The following is a 14,410-nucleotide window of genomic DNA, read 5'->3' on the forward strand; positions in this document are numbered from 1 at the left end:
TGATTCTTTAGTCTTGCAAAGTTAATTAATTTTTTTACTTTTATTTTTTTCTCACGCTAAAATTTTATTAACTTTCACTCTTTCAACATTTCTTAACTAGTTATCTTAACAACACCTTTCACAAAAAAATATTTTTGAACCTTCATTATTATAGTTATATTTTATCCTTCATTGTATCTAACTTTATTTTTTGTATATACACAGATTTTTTTCTTCTAAAAAAATTGGGGATACAAATTCTTCTACTGTATCAAAATATACCCTAAATCTAGGACAGGGCTTTGTTCTAGTCTCCAGACTAAGCAAATTCTCCCCAGTTTCTTTTTCTTTATTCTCCCAAACAACTTATCTTATCAACTCCTTTTTTAGAAATTAAAAAAAAATTGTCATATTTATAGTCATATTCCATCCCTTCATAGTGTTTACCCTTATTGTATGTATGTGTGTGTATATATATATTTTTTCATTCCTTAAAATTTTGGGAGGTAGTTCTTCTAAGAGACCAAAATATTCCCAAAATTAAGTGGGTGACTCTGTTCTATTCACCAGTCTAATATATATATATTTTCTTTTTTATATTTTTTATTTATTTTTTTTCTCTGAACTTCTTTTTATACCCTTTCTTCCCCCACGATATGGGGTCTCTTCTGATTGGATTAAAGCACATTTTCCTGGGGTTTTGCCACCCTTTTAGTATTTTATGCTCTCCTTCACATATTCTTATCTGGATAAAATGACAAGGCGGAAAAACTCACCACAAAAAAAAGAACAAGAGGCAGTACTGGAAGGCTAAGGACCTAATCAATACGGACACTGGTAATATGTCAGATCTAGAGTTCAGAATGATGATTCTCAAGGTGCTAGCTGGGCTCGAAAAAGGCATGGAAGATATTAGAGAAATCCTGTCTGGAGAAATAAAAGGCCTTTCTGGAGAAATAAAAGAACTAAAATCTAACCAAGCTGAAATCAAAAAAGCTATCAATGAGGTGCAATAAAAAATGGAGGCTCTTACTGCTAGGAGGCAGAAGAGAGAATTAGTGATATATAGTGATATATATATATATAATATATATATTACATGATATATATATTATAAGTATATAATGCACATATATTATACAATATATATAATTCTCTGTCATTTGGTCTTATATATCGCTATTATTATATTATTGTCAATGTGTTTCAATGTGTGAATGACAAACAATTACTGGACCATGAGGGGAGAATTCAAGAAATGAGTGGTAACATAAGACGAAACAACATTAGAATAACTGGGATTCTAGAAGAAGAAAGAGAGAGGGGAGCATAAGATATATTGGAGAGAATTATTGTAGAGAATTTCCCTAATATGGCAAAGGGAACAAGCATCAAAATCCAGGAGATACAGAGAACCCCCCTCAAAATTAATAAGAATAGGTCCACACCCCATCATCTTGTAGTAAAATTTATAAGTCTTAGCGACAAAGAGGAAATCCTGAAAGCAGCCCGGGACAAGAAGTCTGTAACATACAGTGGTAAAAATATTAGATTGGCAGCAGACTTATCCAGAGACCTGGCAGGCCAAAAAGAACTGGCATGATATATTCAGAGCGCTAAATGAGAAAAATACACAGCCAAGAATACTATATCCAGCTAGGCTATCATTGAAAATAGAAGGAGAGATTAAAAGCTTCCAGGACAAACAAAAACCAGAAGAGTTTGTAAACACCAAACCAGCTCTACAGGAAATATTAAAAGGGGTCCTCTAAGCAAAGAGAGAGCCTAAAAGTAGTAGATCAGAAAGGAACAGAGACAATATACAATAACAGTCACCTTACAGGCAATACAATGGCACTAAATTCATATCTCTCAATACTTACCCTGAATGTTAATGGGCTAAATGCCCCAATCAAAAGACACAGGGTATCAGAATGGATAAAAAAACAAAACCCATCTATACGTTGCCTACAAGAAACTCATTTTAGACCTGAAGACACCTCCAGATTTAAAGTGAGGGGGTGGAAAACAATTTACCATGCTAATGGGCATCAGAAGAAAGCTGGGGTGGCAATCCTTATATCAGATCAATTAGATGTTAAGCCAAAGACTATAATAAGAGATGAGGAAGGACACTGTATCATACTCAAAGGGTCTGTCCAACAAGAAGATCTAACAGTTTTAAATATCTATGCCCCTAACATGGGAGCAGCCAACTGTATAAACTAATTAATAACAAAATCAAAGAAACACATTGACAATAATACAATAATAGTAGGGGACTTTAACACCCCCTTCACTGAAATGGACAGATCATCCAAGCAAAAGATCAACAAGGAAATAAAGGCCTATTAAATGACACACTGGACCAGATGGACATCACAGATATATTCAGAACATTCCATTCCAAAGCAACAGAATACACATTCTTCTCTAGTGCACATGCAACATTCTCCAGAATAGATCACATCCTGGGTCATATCAGGTCTCAACCAGTATCAAAAGATTGGGATCGTTCTCTGCATATTTTCAGACCACAATGCTCTGAAGCTAGAACTGAATCACAAGAGGAAATTTGGAAAGAACCCAAATACATGAAGACTAAAGAGCATCCTACTAAGGAATGAATGGGGTCAACCAGGAAATTAAAGAAGAATTGAAAATATACATGGAAACAAATACTAATGAAAACACAACGGTTCAAAATCTGTGGGATGCAGCAAAGGCAGTCCTGAAAGGAAATTAGATAGTGATACAAGCCTTTCTCAAGAAACAAGAAAGGTCTCAAATACACAACCTAAGCCTACACCTAAAGGAGCTGGAGAAAGAACAACAAAGAAAGCCTAAACACAGCAGGAGAAGAGAAATAATAAAGATCAGAGCAGAAATCAATGAAATAGAAAGCAAAAAAAACAATAGAACAAATCAATGAAACTAGGAGTTGGTTCTTTGAAAGAATTAGTAAGACTGATAAACCCCTGGCCAGACTTATCAAAAAGAAAAAGTAAAGGACCCAAATAAATAATATCATGAACGAAAGAGAAGAGATCACAAATACCACCAAAGAAATACAATTATAAGAACATATTATGAGCAACTATACGCCGGCAAATTTGACAATCTGGAAGAAATGGATGCATTCCTAGAGACATATAAACTACCACAACGGAACCAGGAAGAAATAGAAAACCTGAACAGACCCATAACCAGTAAGGAGATTGAAGCAGTCATCAAAAATCTCTCCCAAAAAACAAGAGCCCAGGGCCAGACAGTTTCCCAGGGGAATTCTACCAAACATTTAAAGAATTAATTCCTATTCTCCTGAAACTGTTTCAAAAAATAGAAATGGAAGGGACGCCTGGGTGGCTCAGTTGGTTAAGTCGCTGCCTCCGGCTCAGGTCACGATCCCAGCATCCTGGGATCGAGTCCCACATCGGGCTCCTTGCTCAGCAGGAGCCTGCTTCTCCATCTGCCTCTGCCTGCCACTCTGTCTGCCTGTGCTCACTCTGACAAATAAATAAAATCTTTAAAAAAAAATAGAAATGGAAGGAAAACTTCTAAACTCATTTTATGAGGCCAACATTACCTTGATCCTAAAACCAGATAAGGTCCCATCAAAAAGGAGAATTACAGACCAATATCCTTGATGAACACAGATGCAAAAATTCTCACCAAAATACTAGCCAATAGGATCCAACAGTACATTAAAAGGTTTACTCACCATGACCAATTACGATTTATTCTAGGGTTGCAAGATTGGTTCAACATCCGCAAATCAATCAATGTGAAACATTAATAAAAGAAAGAACAAGAATCATATGATACTCTCAGTAGATGCTGAAAAAGCATTTGACAAAGTACAGCATCCTTTCTTGATCAAAACTCTTTAAAGTATAGGGATAGAAGGTATATACCTCAATATCATCAAAACCATCTATGAAAAACCCACCGCAAATATCATTCTCAATGGAGAAAAACTGAGAGCTTTTCCACTAAGGTCAGGAACATGGCAGGGATGTCTACTATCACCACTGCTATTCAACACAGTACTAGAAGACCTAGTCTCAGCAATCAGACAACAAAAAGAAATTAAAGGCATCCGAATCAGCAAGGAAGAAGTCAAACTATCACTCTTTGCAGATGATATGATACTATATGTGGAAAACCCTAGAGACTCCACTCCAAATCTGCTAGAACTTGTAGAGGAATTCAGTAAAGTGTCAGGATATAAAATCAATGCACAGAAATCAGTTGCATTTCTATACACCAACAGGACAGAAGAAAGAGAAATTAAGGAGTCAATCCCATTTACAATTTCACCCAAAACCATAAGATACCTAGGAATAAACCTAACCAAAGAGGCAAAGAATCTATACTCAGAAAACTCTAAGTACTCATGAAAGAAACTGAGGAAGACACAAAGAAATGGAAAAATGTTCCATGCTCATGGATTGGAAGAACAAATATTGTGAAAATGTCTATGCTACCTAAAGCAATCTACACGTTTAATACAATCCCTATCAAAATCCCATCCATTTTTTTTCAAAGAAATGGAACAAATAATCCTAAAATTTATATGAAACCAGAAAAGACCTCGAATAGCCAGAGGAATATTGAAAAAGAAAGCCAAAGTTGGTGGCATCACAATTCCATACTTCAAGCTCTACTACAAAGCTGTCATCATCAAGACAGTATGGTACTGGCACAAAAACAGACACATAGATCAATAACAGAACAGAGAGCCCAGAAATAGACCCTCAACTCTACAGTCAACTAATCTTCAACAAAGCAGGAAAGAATGTCCAATGGAAAAAAGATAGCATCTTCAACAAATAGTGCTGGGAAAATTGGACAGCCACATGCAGAAAATGAAATTGGACCATTTCCTTACACCACACATGAAAAAAGACTCAAAATGGATGAAGGACCTCAATGTGAGAAAGGAATCCATCAAAATCCTTGAGGAGAACACAGGTAGCAACCTCTTCGACCTCAGCCGCAGCAACATCTTCCTAGGAACATCGCCAAAGGCAAGGGAAGCAAGGGCAAAAATGAACTATTGGGACTTCATCAAAATCAAAAGTTTTTGCACAGCAAAGGAAACAGTCAAGAAAACCAAAACACAACTGACAGAATGGGAGAAGATATTTGCAAATGACTTATCAGATAAAGGGCTAGTATCTAACCTGTATAAAGAACTTATCAAACTCAACACCCAAAGAACAAATAATCCAATCAAGAAATGGGCAGAGGACAGGAACAGACATTTCTGCAATGAAGACATCCAGATGGCCAACAGACACATGAAAAAGTGCTCAACATCACTCGGCGTCAGGGAAATACAAATCAAAACCAAATCAAAACCAAAATGAGATACCACCTCACACCAGTCAGAATGGCTAAAATTAACAAGTCAGGAAATGACAGATGCTGGCGAGGATGTGGAGAAATGGGAACCATCCTACACTGTTGGTGGGAATGCAAGCTGGTGCAAGCAGTCTGGAAAATAGCATGGAGGTTCCTCAAAATGTTGAAAATAGAGCTACCCTACGACCCAGCAATTGCACTACTGGGTATTTACCCTATACAAATGTAGTGATCCGAAGGGGCATGTGCACCCGAAGGTTTATAGCAGCAATGTCCACAACAGTCAAACTATGGAGAGAACCCAGATGTCCATCAACAGATGAATGGATAAAGATGATGTGGTGTATATATATACAACTGAATACTATGCAGCCATCAAAAGAAATGAAATCTTGAGATTTGCAATGACATGGATGGAACTAGCGGTTATTATGGTTAGTGAAATAAGCCAATCAATTATCATATGATCTCCCTGATATGAGGAAGTTGAGAGGCAACGTGGGGGGTTTGGGGGGTAGGAAAAGAATAAATGAAACAAGATGGGATCAGGAGGGAGACAAACTGTAAGAGACTTTTTTTTTTTTGAAAGATTTTATTTATTTATTTGAGAGAGAGACAGTGAGAGACAGCATGAGTGAGGAGAAGGTCAGAGGGAGAAGCAGACTCCCCATGGAGCTGGGAGCCCGATGTGGGACCTGATCCCGGAACTCCGGGATCATGACCTGAGCCAAAGGCAGTCATCCAACCAACTGAGCCACCCAGGCACGCCCCATAAGAGACTCTTAATCTCACAAAGCAAACTGAGAGTTGCCAGGCGGAGGAGGGTAGGGAGAAGGTGGTGGGGTTATGGACAATGGGGAAGGTATGTGCTATGGTGAGTGCTGTGAAGTGTGTAAATCTGGCAATTCACAGACCTGTATCCCTGGGGGCTAATAATACCTTATAAGTTAATAAAAAAATAAAAAAATATTTTGAAAAGTTAATGATAAAAACCACATCACAGAACCTACAAAATCCGTAAAACAGCAATAACGTGTTAAGACAAAGGGTCCCTTAAGAATAAGGAAATAGAAATTTACAAAGTTTGTAAAAACTGTTTAAAATTTGATACTGCCATAGGCATCTTGAAAGGTTATACAGAGAAATTCTCTCAGATAGTGACATGAAATCAACATGGCAGGCGTACTAGCTATACAGTAGGATTTCTGACAGAGAATATAGAAGTTAAAAGGAACCAAAGGAATTTTCCTGAAGTAAGAAAAATTATCAGATTTTTATAAAGGCCTAACCAATTGCTATGAGAGAATACTGAAAAGAAAGAGAACTAGGTATGTCCTGGTGAAATTTGTAAATTCCTAGAGTAAAGAGAAAATGAAGTCATCTACAAAAGAACAAGAACCAGTTTAACATCGTGGTTATTATCTTTCAAGGCATAACATTAGAAGACAATAGAGAAATGTCCACAAAATTCTGAAAGAAAAAGAAGTATAACACTTTAAAAGTTACCCAAAGATGTACTCCAACAAAACTAAACATGAATCAGAAAAGGAAAGTCAAAAAAGGACAAAAAAAATTATGAGAAAGGGGTGACATGAAGGCAGGTTGAAGACCTTATGTTGTTGTTCCAGTCTGGCAGAAGACAGAGTAAGAAATTTTTTAAGTTTAGATGTCAATAAAATATAAAAATAACCATTACAAAAAAAGGAGTAAGAAAACTAGTGTAAGATTCAGAATATGAAAAAAATTATCCTAAGACACAAGACTTTAGTAGAAAGAAAAACATTGGTGATCACAAAAAATACATCCATATAGAAAATTCTTCCTTTTAAGATAAAAAGGCACAATATTTTAATAAATCATTCTGCTGAAAAGAACTAAAAGATGGATTAAACACCTGAAATATCTTTTTAAATGTGAAGGGCAGACAAAGTAAACTATAGTTAAAGGTCCAAAATAAGTGAAAATGTGGACTCACAGCCTCCGGCTTTTGTCTTAAAAACACTGGGACACAGTGAATAGGAAATCCAGTAGAAAGGGAGTCCATTTATTACAGAAGGCAGTAACACTAATCACATGTGATGGAACCTGCTGGAAAGTTGGTGCTTTCCAACCCATGATCAGGTCACTCCTGATAAAGGATGGGTCAAGAGTCAGCCCAACTAGAAAGCACACCATAGTCACTCTGGCACTGGAGGACACCTCAATAAAGGAATGAACACTGTTCATATTTTTATAGATTCCCGGGTGGTAGCTAACTGGGTAGCTTTAGTGGGTCTTAGGTCAATGGGCTCAAAACTTACCACATTCAGTATCATGCTCTATTAGGCTTCCTATATTGTGAATATATTGCTGCTCAGATATCACATATTACAATTAAAGTCTGATGTCTCAACTCATACCAAGGCGGCCACACAGGAAACTCATTTTTATGCCATAGCTGACTAATTTGTTCACACTTCTCAAATAAGCTCAGATATTACTCCCTGACTCAGCTCAATGAGACCTCCAGTGATTACAGTGTCCAGACCCTTAAACCTGGGCTCAGTGCCATAGCATCCAATGCTACTGGCCGTGGCCCAAACTCTAGCATACCAGTGTGATCTTTGCACTGTCTTCCATTAGCATCATGGTCAATGGGAATCCATACAAAGGAGTAAACACTCCCTCTCTGAATGGCAAATTCATTTTATTGAGCCATTGCCCCAATCTGCTGATATAAGGTACTATTCCCTCACAAAGATTTAATGTTATACAACCATGTTCTTGGTTTATCCTTCCTGCCACGCTACTGCTGGCAATTAATATAGGTCTCACTAAATGTTAGTCCCCTTTTAGCTTCCAAATAACGCTGACTCTCATGGGGGTACACATTTTATTCGTTCAGTCTGGGCACTGGCAATAAAAACAAGGCATCATCTGGAACTTTTGATTTGCCTTATCATCTGCAGACAGCAGACCTAACATAAAAACATAATAGCCTACTTAAGGGCATGCTCTTAAACTTAAAAAAATGGACAATGGTCTCCTAAATGGGTCTCTCTTTTAACCACTTTATCTTAGTTATCCTGAACTCTCAACCTTTTAAGTCACATGCCATCCTAACAAAATATAACAAGGACCTTCCTATTCTTCTAGTCATGAAACGAATGCCTGCCATGTATGAATCTATAATACCCAAAGAGAGTCTCTTCTCACTTAAAGACACTGCCCCCTTTTTGTACTTGGTGCAACCTACGCTAGATTGGTACCTCCATTTAGAGTGGGTTACAGAATGGGATCCACTGAAAATTGAGGTCTTTTGCACTTTCAGACTATTCTGTATGCCACAAAGGTGGTCTCTGCTAAAGTTTTTTCCCAATATAATAGTTTTAAAGGTTCACTAACTGGAGTTCCCTCTTTGTAAGAAATGGAAGTCTTGCTTGTTCCCACACCTACAATTTTTTGCTTCTTCTAAAAAGGAAAGGAAGATCTTAAATTAGTTCTCAGTACTAACATTCTTAAATATGGATGCTAGCTCTGGATCCACCCTATTACAGCCCTAATTACAGAGCGAATAAATGGAAAGCCACTACAGGACCTGGGATAACAATGCCTGTGACTTCCATAAATAAATGGACACCTCCATCATGCCAAGCCTATAGATCCTAACAGGTCTGAAAATATTATGGAACACTCTGGTTCTGGTTGGCCTAGCAATGCCAGATTTGGCTCATGGCCTGCATCTGGGAGTCTACAATTCCAACTCAGTGCCAAACTCCCTGGACTCCTTTATGTCCATGTTGTGACCTCGACTGTTTGGGGATATTCAATCAGTCCACAGTTCCCTGTAAGAAATTACTCTGTAACTCCTAGAGACGAAGAATACTGAAAATCACTTCTGTAATTATTTCTCAAATGTATGAAACCTTCCATCAAAGTTATGGGGTTAGGTCAGGACTCCCACGAACCCAGTATCCTAGAGGATGATGTCAGCACAATCAGTGGTCCCAGCCTCTGTGGTAACAGCCCCAAATGTTTAACTGCCCCTGTAATGGGTGGCCACATCACTCATCACAATTCCAATGGCCCCATCAGCTGACTTTCCTTAATCTGACAGTCTCACACTTCACTTTCCATTATTCCACCATCACTGCATCAACACTGCCCATCTTCCTAAACCTGAAAGACAATATTTATATAATGGTAACAGAGAATGTCACCTGAGCACTAAAACTCTAGCAATGTTAACAGGTGCCCAGGTTCAGGCAATTAGTTATACAAACAACTCTTGTCCCCTGGAAGGTCTTCAACATTCATACTGACTATCTGTCACCCCCCTGATTAAGCAGTCTGTAACAACCATCATGGTGTTGGCATCGGCTAATCTAGGAACAGAGCATAAGCTCAGGGAATATGGACTTAAACAGGAAGTGAGAGAAGAAAAGGTAGCTGGGGAACTTAGAAAGGAATACAGTTGGGTATAAAAGTGGGGTAGAAGAGTCAGAGGTTGGATTTGGGAAGAGTCAGAATCCTTATTTAGTTGGTTTTAGCACAGAATTGTTGGAGTAGGACAGCGCAACCTCACCAGGTATTTCCTTACTGACTTCTTCATGCCCTTCCTAGCCTTCTCCACCAATCCAGAGTCTAGACGATGATGCCCTTCTTGTTGAGACTGTTTTGCCCTCGCATGTCTGCCGTGATATAATTTGGCCACTAGAAACTCCACCCTCCAGCCCCCTTGGGCTACTGGATCTCCTAGGACACAACTCCTATTCAGCAAGGTCATACACTCTACTCCACCAACTGCTCCCTTCTAGTCCATACACCCTGACCTGTGTCCTATGGGTATTTAGTATCCAGGTACCCTAGATCAAACCAGAATGTCTAGCTTGTTGATCAATTCTTGCCACAAAAGGGAACACTGGGCCATCTTTTTATCTTTTATACTGGGCTGCATCACCATCTTTGGTATAATGGGCACAAGATTAGGCGTTTTTAATTCTGTGACATAGACGCATCTTATAGAGGCTACCCAAACAATGGCACAACTCCTAGCCAATCATAAACCAAAGAGCTCAAGCCTTAGAAGACCTTAATGAGGGACAAAGCAGTCTAGCTGCTATAATTAGTAAAAAGATTGGGGGTGCCTGAGTGGCTCAGTTGGTTAAGCGTCCAACTCTTGGTTTTGGCTCAGGTCATGATCTTGGGAGCCATGGGATAAGCCTTGCATTGGGCTCCACACCCAGTGCAGAGTCAGCTTGAGATCTGTTCCCCCTTCCCTCCCCATTCCAGCTTCCACTTGAGCAAGTGTGCGCTCTCTCTCTCGCTCTCTCTCTCTCTAAAATAAATAAATAAACTCTTAAAACAGATGAGTATTAAACTACTGTCACTTTAAGGCAGCGTTTGTGCCTTAGGGGACTTCCTTCTGCAGGTGGGTCAAACATACAAGTAAGGTATCCAGAAGAATTAAAATAAAAGAACAAGGGGCACGTGGGTGGCTCGGTGGATTAAAGCCTCTACCTTTGGCTCAGGTCATGATCCCAGGGTTCTGGGATTGAGCCCTACATCGGGCTCTCTGCTCAGCAGGGAGCCTGCTTCCTCCTCTCTCTCTGCCTGCTTCTCTGCCTACTTGTGATCTCTGTTAAATAAATAAATAAAATCTTAAAAAACAACAACAACAACAACAAAATAAAGAGCCAACTACATTAAAAAAATGTGCCAGCAGATTCTTAGAACCCCATTAATTTCTTTTCCTGGCTGTCTCCTTCTGGCTAGAGTGAAAGGCTCTACACGATCATTTATGGAGCTATAATAATAATAATTGCTGGCCTAATTATTTTGAGTTGGCTTTGCAAATTTGGTCCCTCTCAAATACAAGTTATTTACAGGAAACCAGAAAGGTTATTATGCTAATTTAAATAGCAGGGATGAAGTACAAGACTCTAGAGAAGAATTCTGACCTCCAATATGTTTGCTTTAGTGCTCTAAGCCTCATTTCTGGCTTCCTGTGTCATTCTGAAGGCTTACCTGCTCCCTGCCTCCACCCCATAAGCATACATGTCCTCTTGCTGCCTTCTTTAAACTTTCCCTTTGTAAGACGCCTGTGTACTTGCTTTTCTCTGTTTTGGGGCTTTCTCCCAGAGAGAGCCATCCTTCTTCCCTGCACCGTAACTTGGGACGTCTCCACCTGTATAAGAAATCTTTGATTTTACTAAAGAACTGCTTCCATGAGTTCTGCCATATGAACCTAACCTTGGGAGGGTGTCTCTCCATGTCAAGATGGAGTTGCTATAGTATAAGGGAATACTTCCTCACCCTGATAAAGAGGAACAAAACCTTCTGCTAACCTCAAATTTAATGGTGAAATATTGAATGCTTTCCCCTGAGTTCAGGAATAAAGCGAAAAGGCCCATTCTCACCACTTCTATTTGGCGTTGTATTGGAAATCTTTGCTAATGCAGTAAGACATAAAAAGCAAAATGATTATTAAAAAAAGAACTACTTGTAGATGAGAAACCTATATAGAGTATCTTAAGAAATTAACAAAGCAATTATGAACTTCTAAGTGAATTTAGCAAGGTCACAGGATACAAACTTGAAATATAAAACCCCGAATTTGTTTTAGCAAGGGACCAAGTACCTAAATTGTAGTAGCCAAAACTACTATCTCCAGATACCCCGAAGTATTAAAAAACATGTGCTACTGGTACAAGGAGGTTTTGTCTATTTCTACACTTCCCACTACATTCCTTTAGTTTTAAGGAGAATTCTAGACACTGATGTATCTCACTGTCCTGAATATGTATGGCACCCAATAAATGAAAAAAAAAAAAGAAGTTTTAACAACAGCCAATACACAGAATACTACCAAAATAAAATTGCACAGGCATTTTTACAAATAATTACAAAGGAACCACAGCTTCCCCAACTGAATTTTCTACAGTGAGAAACTATTTTCTATACTATAGTTTGTGGGGGGTCTGTCATTCAATTCTAAGAATGGAAACCATTCTGATTGAATTTTCCAGACCAAGATGAGGGACTAACCATTGAATTAAGACATGCTTCTTATCACACTTGCAATGTTAAGTTCAGCACAAATGTACAATATTACTTATCACAAATGATGTATAATATACTTCTTACAGAAAGTATATTTGATATTCAAAAAATGGGTATTTGAAACTGAATTCTGACCTTTCTCTATTTCATCATCAACTAGAAAGATACATAACACAGTGGACAAATGTGGACAGTAAAATCCTATAAGGATATAAAATACAGGATATAAAATAAAATCCTATAAGGATATAAAATATAAAATACACAGAGAACTCTGCCAGGTTATTCCAGCTTGGTATAACCAACTATAATACCACTTACCGAGGAGAAAGAGTGATGGGCCATAGTATTCTGCATTACTGATGATGTGCTTCAGGGAGGTAGGGAGAGAACCATCCATCACTAAGAGAAAAGAAAAGTGAACATCAAAGAGAGTATGATCAGCCCAGAAGTAGTTTGATAGGTAGAGATGATGGAACAATGTATTATATATACCACCGCTGTGGTAACATCCTGTGTTGATTCCAGTCTAATGGGTTTCTACTTAGCTCCTCCTATTTTATTATTTATTCCTTGTCCATGAAATAGCCTCTTAACAGTGGGTCAAAGAACAAAAGAATACAGACACAGACAAAGTGGAGTAGCAGGCTGGAAGTGAGCACAGAGTCAAAAGCTGAAAAAGGAAAAAAATAGGTGAATCATTATGAAAATAGCTAGCGAATCCTTAGGTCTAGGAAAAGTGACACTAAAAGACTAAAAGCATGGCATGCCTTTTCTTAAGCCTGTCTTATAAAACAAGAGTAGCATCAGTATCGAAAGAACTAATCCTTGGAGAGAGTCAAACATCCTTCAAGAAAGAATCTAAAATCAAATACCATGTCGTATGCCATCTGAGAAAGCTGGGTCTTGAATGGCCTTCTTGAGGAAATTCAACATGGATTTGAGAAGTGCTGCTCTTTGTGGAATACACTGGACTCCTGGCAAGAGAGAAAGATGGAGGATTATACTGAGTTCACCATCAGACCACAATGAGTAGGCACATAAAACAAATTTTTAAGAGAAGCATATACACTGTATCAACACCAGCAGACAGTCAAAATGAGATCTCTGGATGCTGGGAAGAGTACTTACTTACTAAGCTTTAAAAATGGGGAAAATAAATCACCAAGGGCTACACAAAACTAATACTAAAAGGAAAAGACTGAAGTAAAAGTGCAAGTAAAAAGATTAACTCTGGGATCCTCAGTTTCTGTTTTAGATATTATCTGCTGACATGGGTGCTTTGATAAAATAATCAACATGTGAACAGTTGAAAAACTATGAAATGCTATGAAATAAATGTTAATATGAGAAAATGGATACCAAAATGGCAAAGTAACATGCATAGTCCTAAGAAGCAAACCTCCAAATGTATCACTAAAGCTGTTCCCAAAGTACCTCCTTGACTAGCTTAGTAATTCACTGTGAAAGACTGTGTATCTATTTGTCTACCCACCAGGACGAGGGCCAGGGCCAGAGCCAGAGGAGATGCTAGTGCTGCTGCTAGAACTTGATGTCCTTAATTCAACATCTAGCCGGTGCTCCACAGAGATGGATGAGCCTGGACTACTTTCCATAGTCACATCTGTAACTAAAGTAAAAGTTATGATAAAGAAACTTGTTAGAATAAAGCACCGCCAAAAGAATGAGAATTTTTTTCCCATTAAGGTGAGATAAATGATACAAAAAATGGTGACAGATGATATCGAAACTCAAAATAAAAATGTAAGCTTTCCACAAATAGAGAAATATTTAACAGCACTAGTTATTTAAGAAATGCAAGTTAAAAACAATCCTTCAAAAGAAATCCCCTTCAATATTTCTCACCCACCAAATGTGGGAGGAGAAACAATGGTAAGTAAAACATGCAATTTCACACACTACTGGTGGGTAGCAGACTATGGTAAAGCTTTTTCTAATTTTAATGAAGTACAAAATACATAATTACTTCTTACAATTTATAAAATATAATACAGTTCCTACA

The 14,410-nt window shown here is 38.1% G+C and overlaps 1 protein-coding gene across 12 annotated transcripts in view; it reads right to left on the minus strand.

The window, feature by feature from the left end:
- The window catches only part of LOC111139808 (HECT, UBA and WWE domain containing 1, E3 ubiquitin protein ligase), a 166,528-nt gene that overhangs the window by 82,588 nt on the left and 69,530 nt on the right, over positions 1-14,410 (minus strand). For 11 of the 12 annotated variants that reach the window (XM_022492219.1, XM_022492210.1, XM_022492221.1 and 8 more), the window contains 3 exons: positions 13,883-14,017; positions 13,263-13,364; positions 12,709-12,789 (listed from right to left, as the gene is read on the minus strand). In XM_022492219.1, coding sequence (XP_022347927.1) covers positions 12,709-12,789; positions 13,263-13,364; positions 13,883-14,017 — 318 coding nt within the window. The remainder of the gene's footprint in view (positions 1-12,708; positions 12,790-13,262; positions 13,365-13,882; positions 14,018-14,410) is intronic. The other variant, XM_022492220.1, reaches the window with a different exon arrangement.

This window comes from Enhydra lutris, unplaced genomic scaffold (genome assembly GCF_002288905.1).
Source record: "Enhydra lutris kenyoni isolate GAN:26980312 unplaced genomic scaffold, ASM228890v2 scaffoldscaffold119, whole genome shotgun sequence".
NCBI lineage: Eukaryota > Metazoa > Chordata > Mammalia > Carnivora > Mustelidae > Enhydra > Enhydra lutris.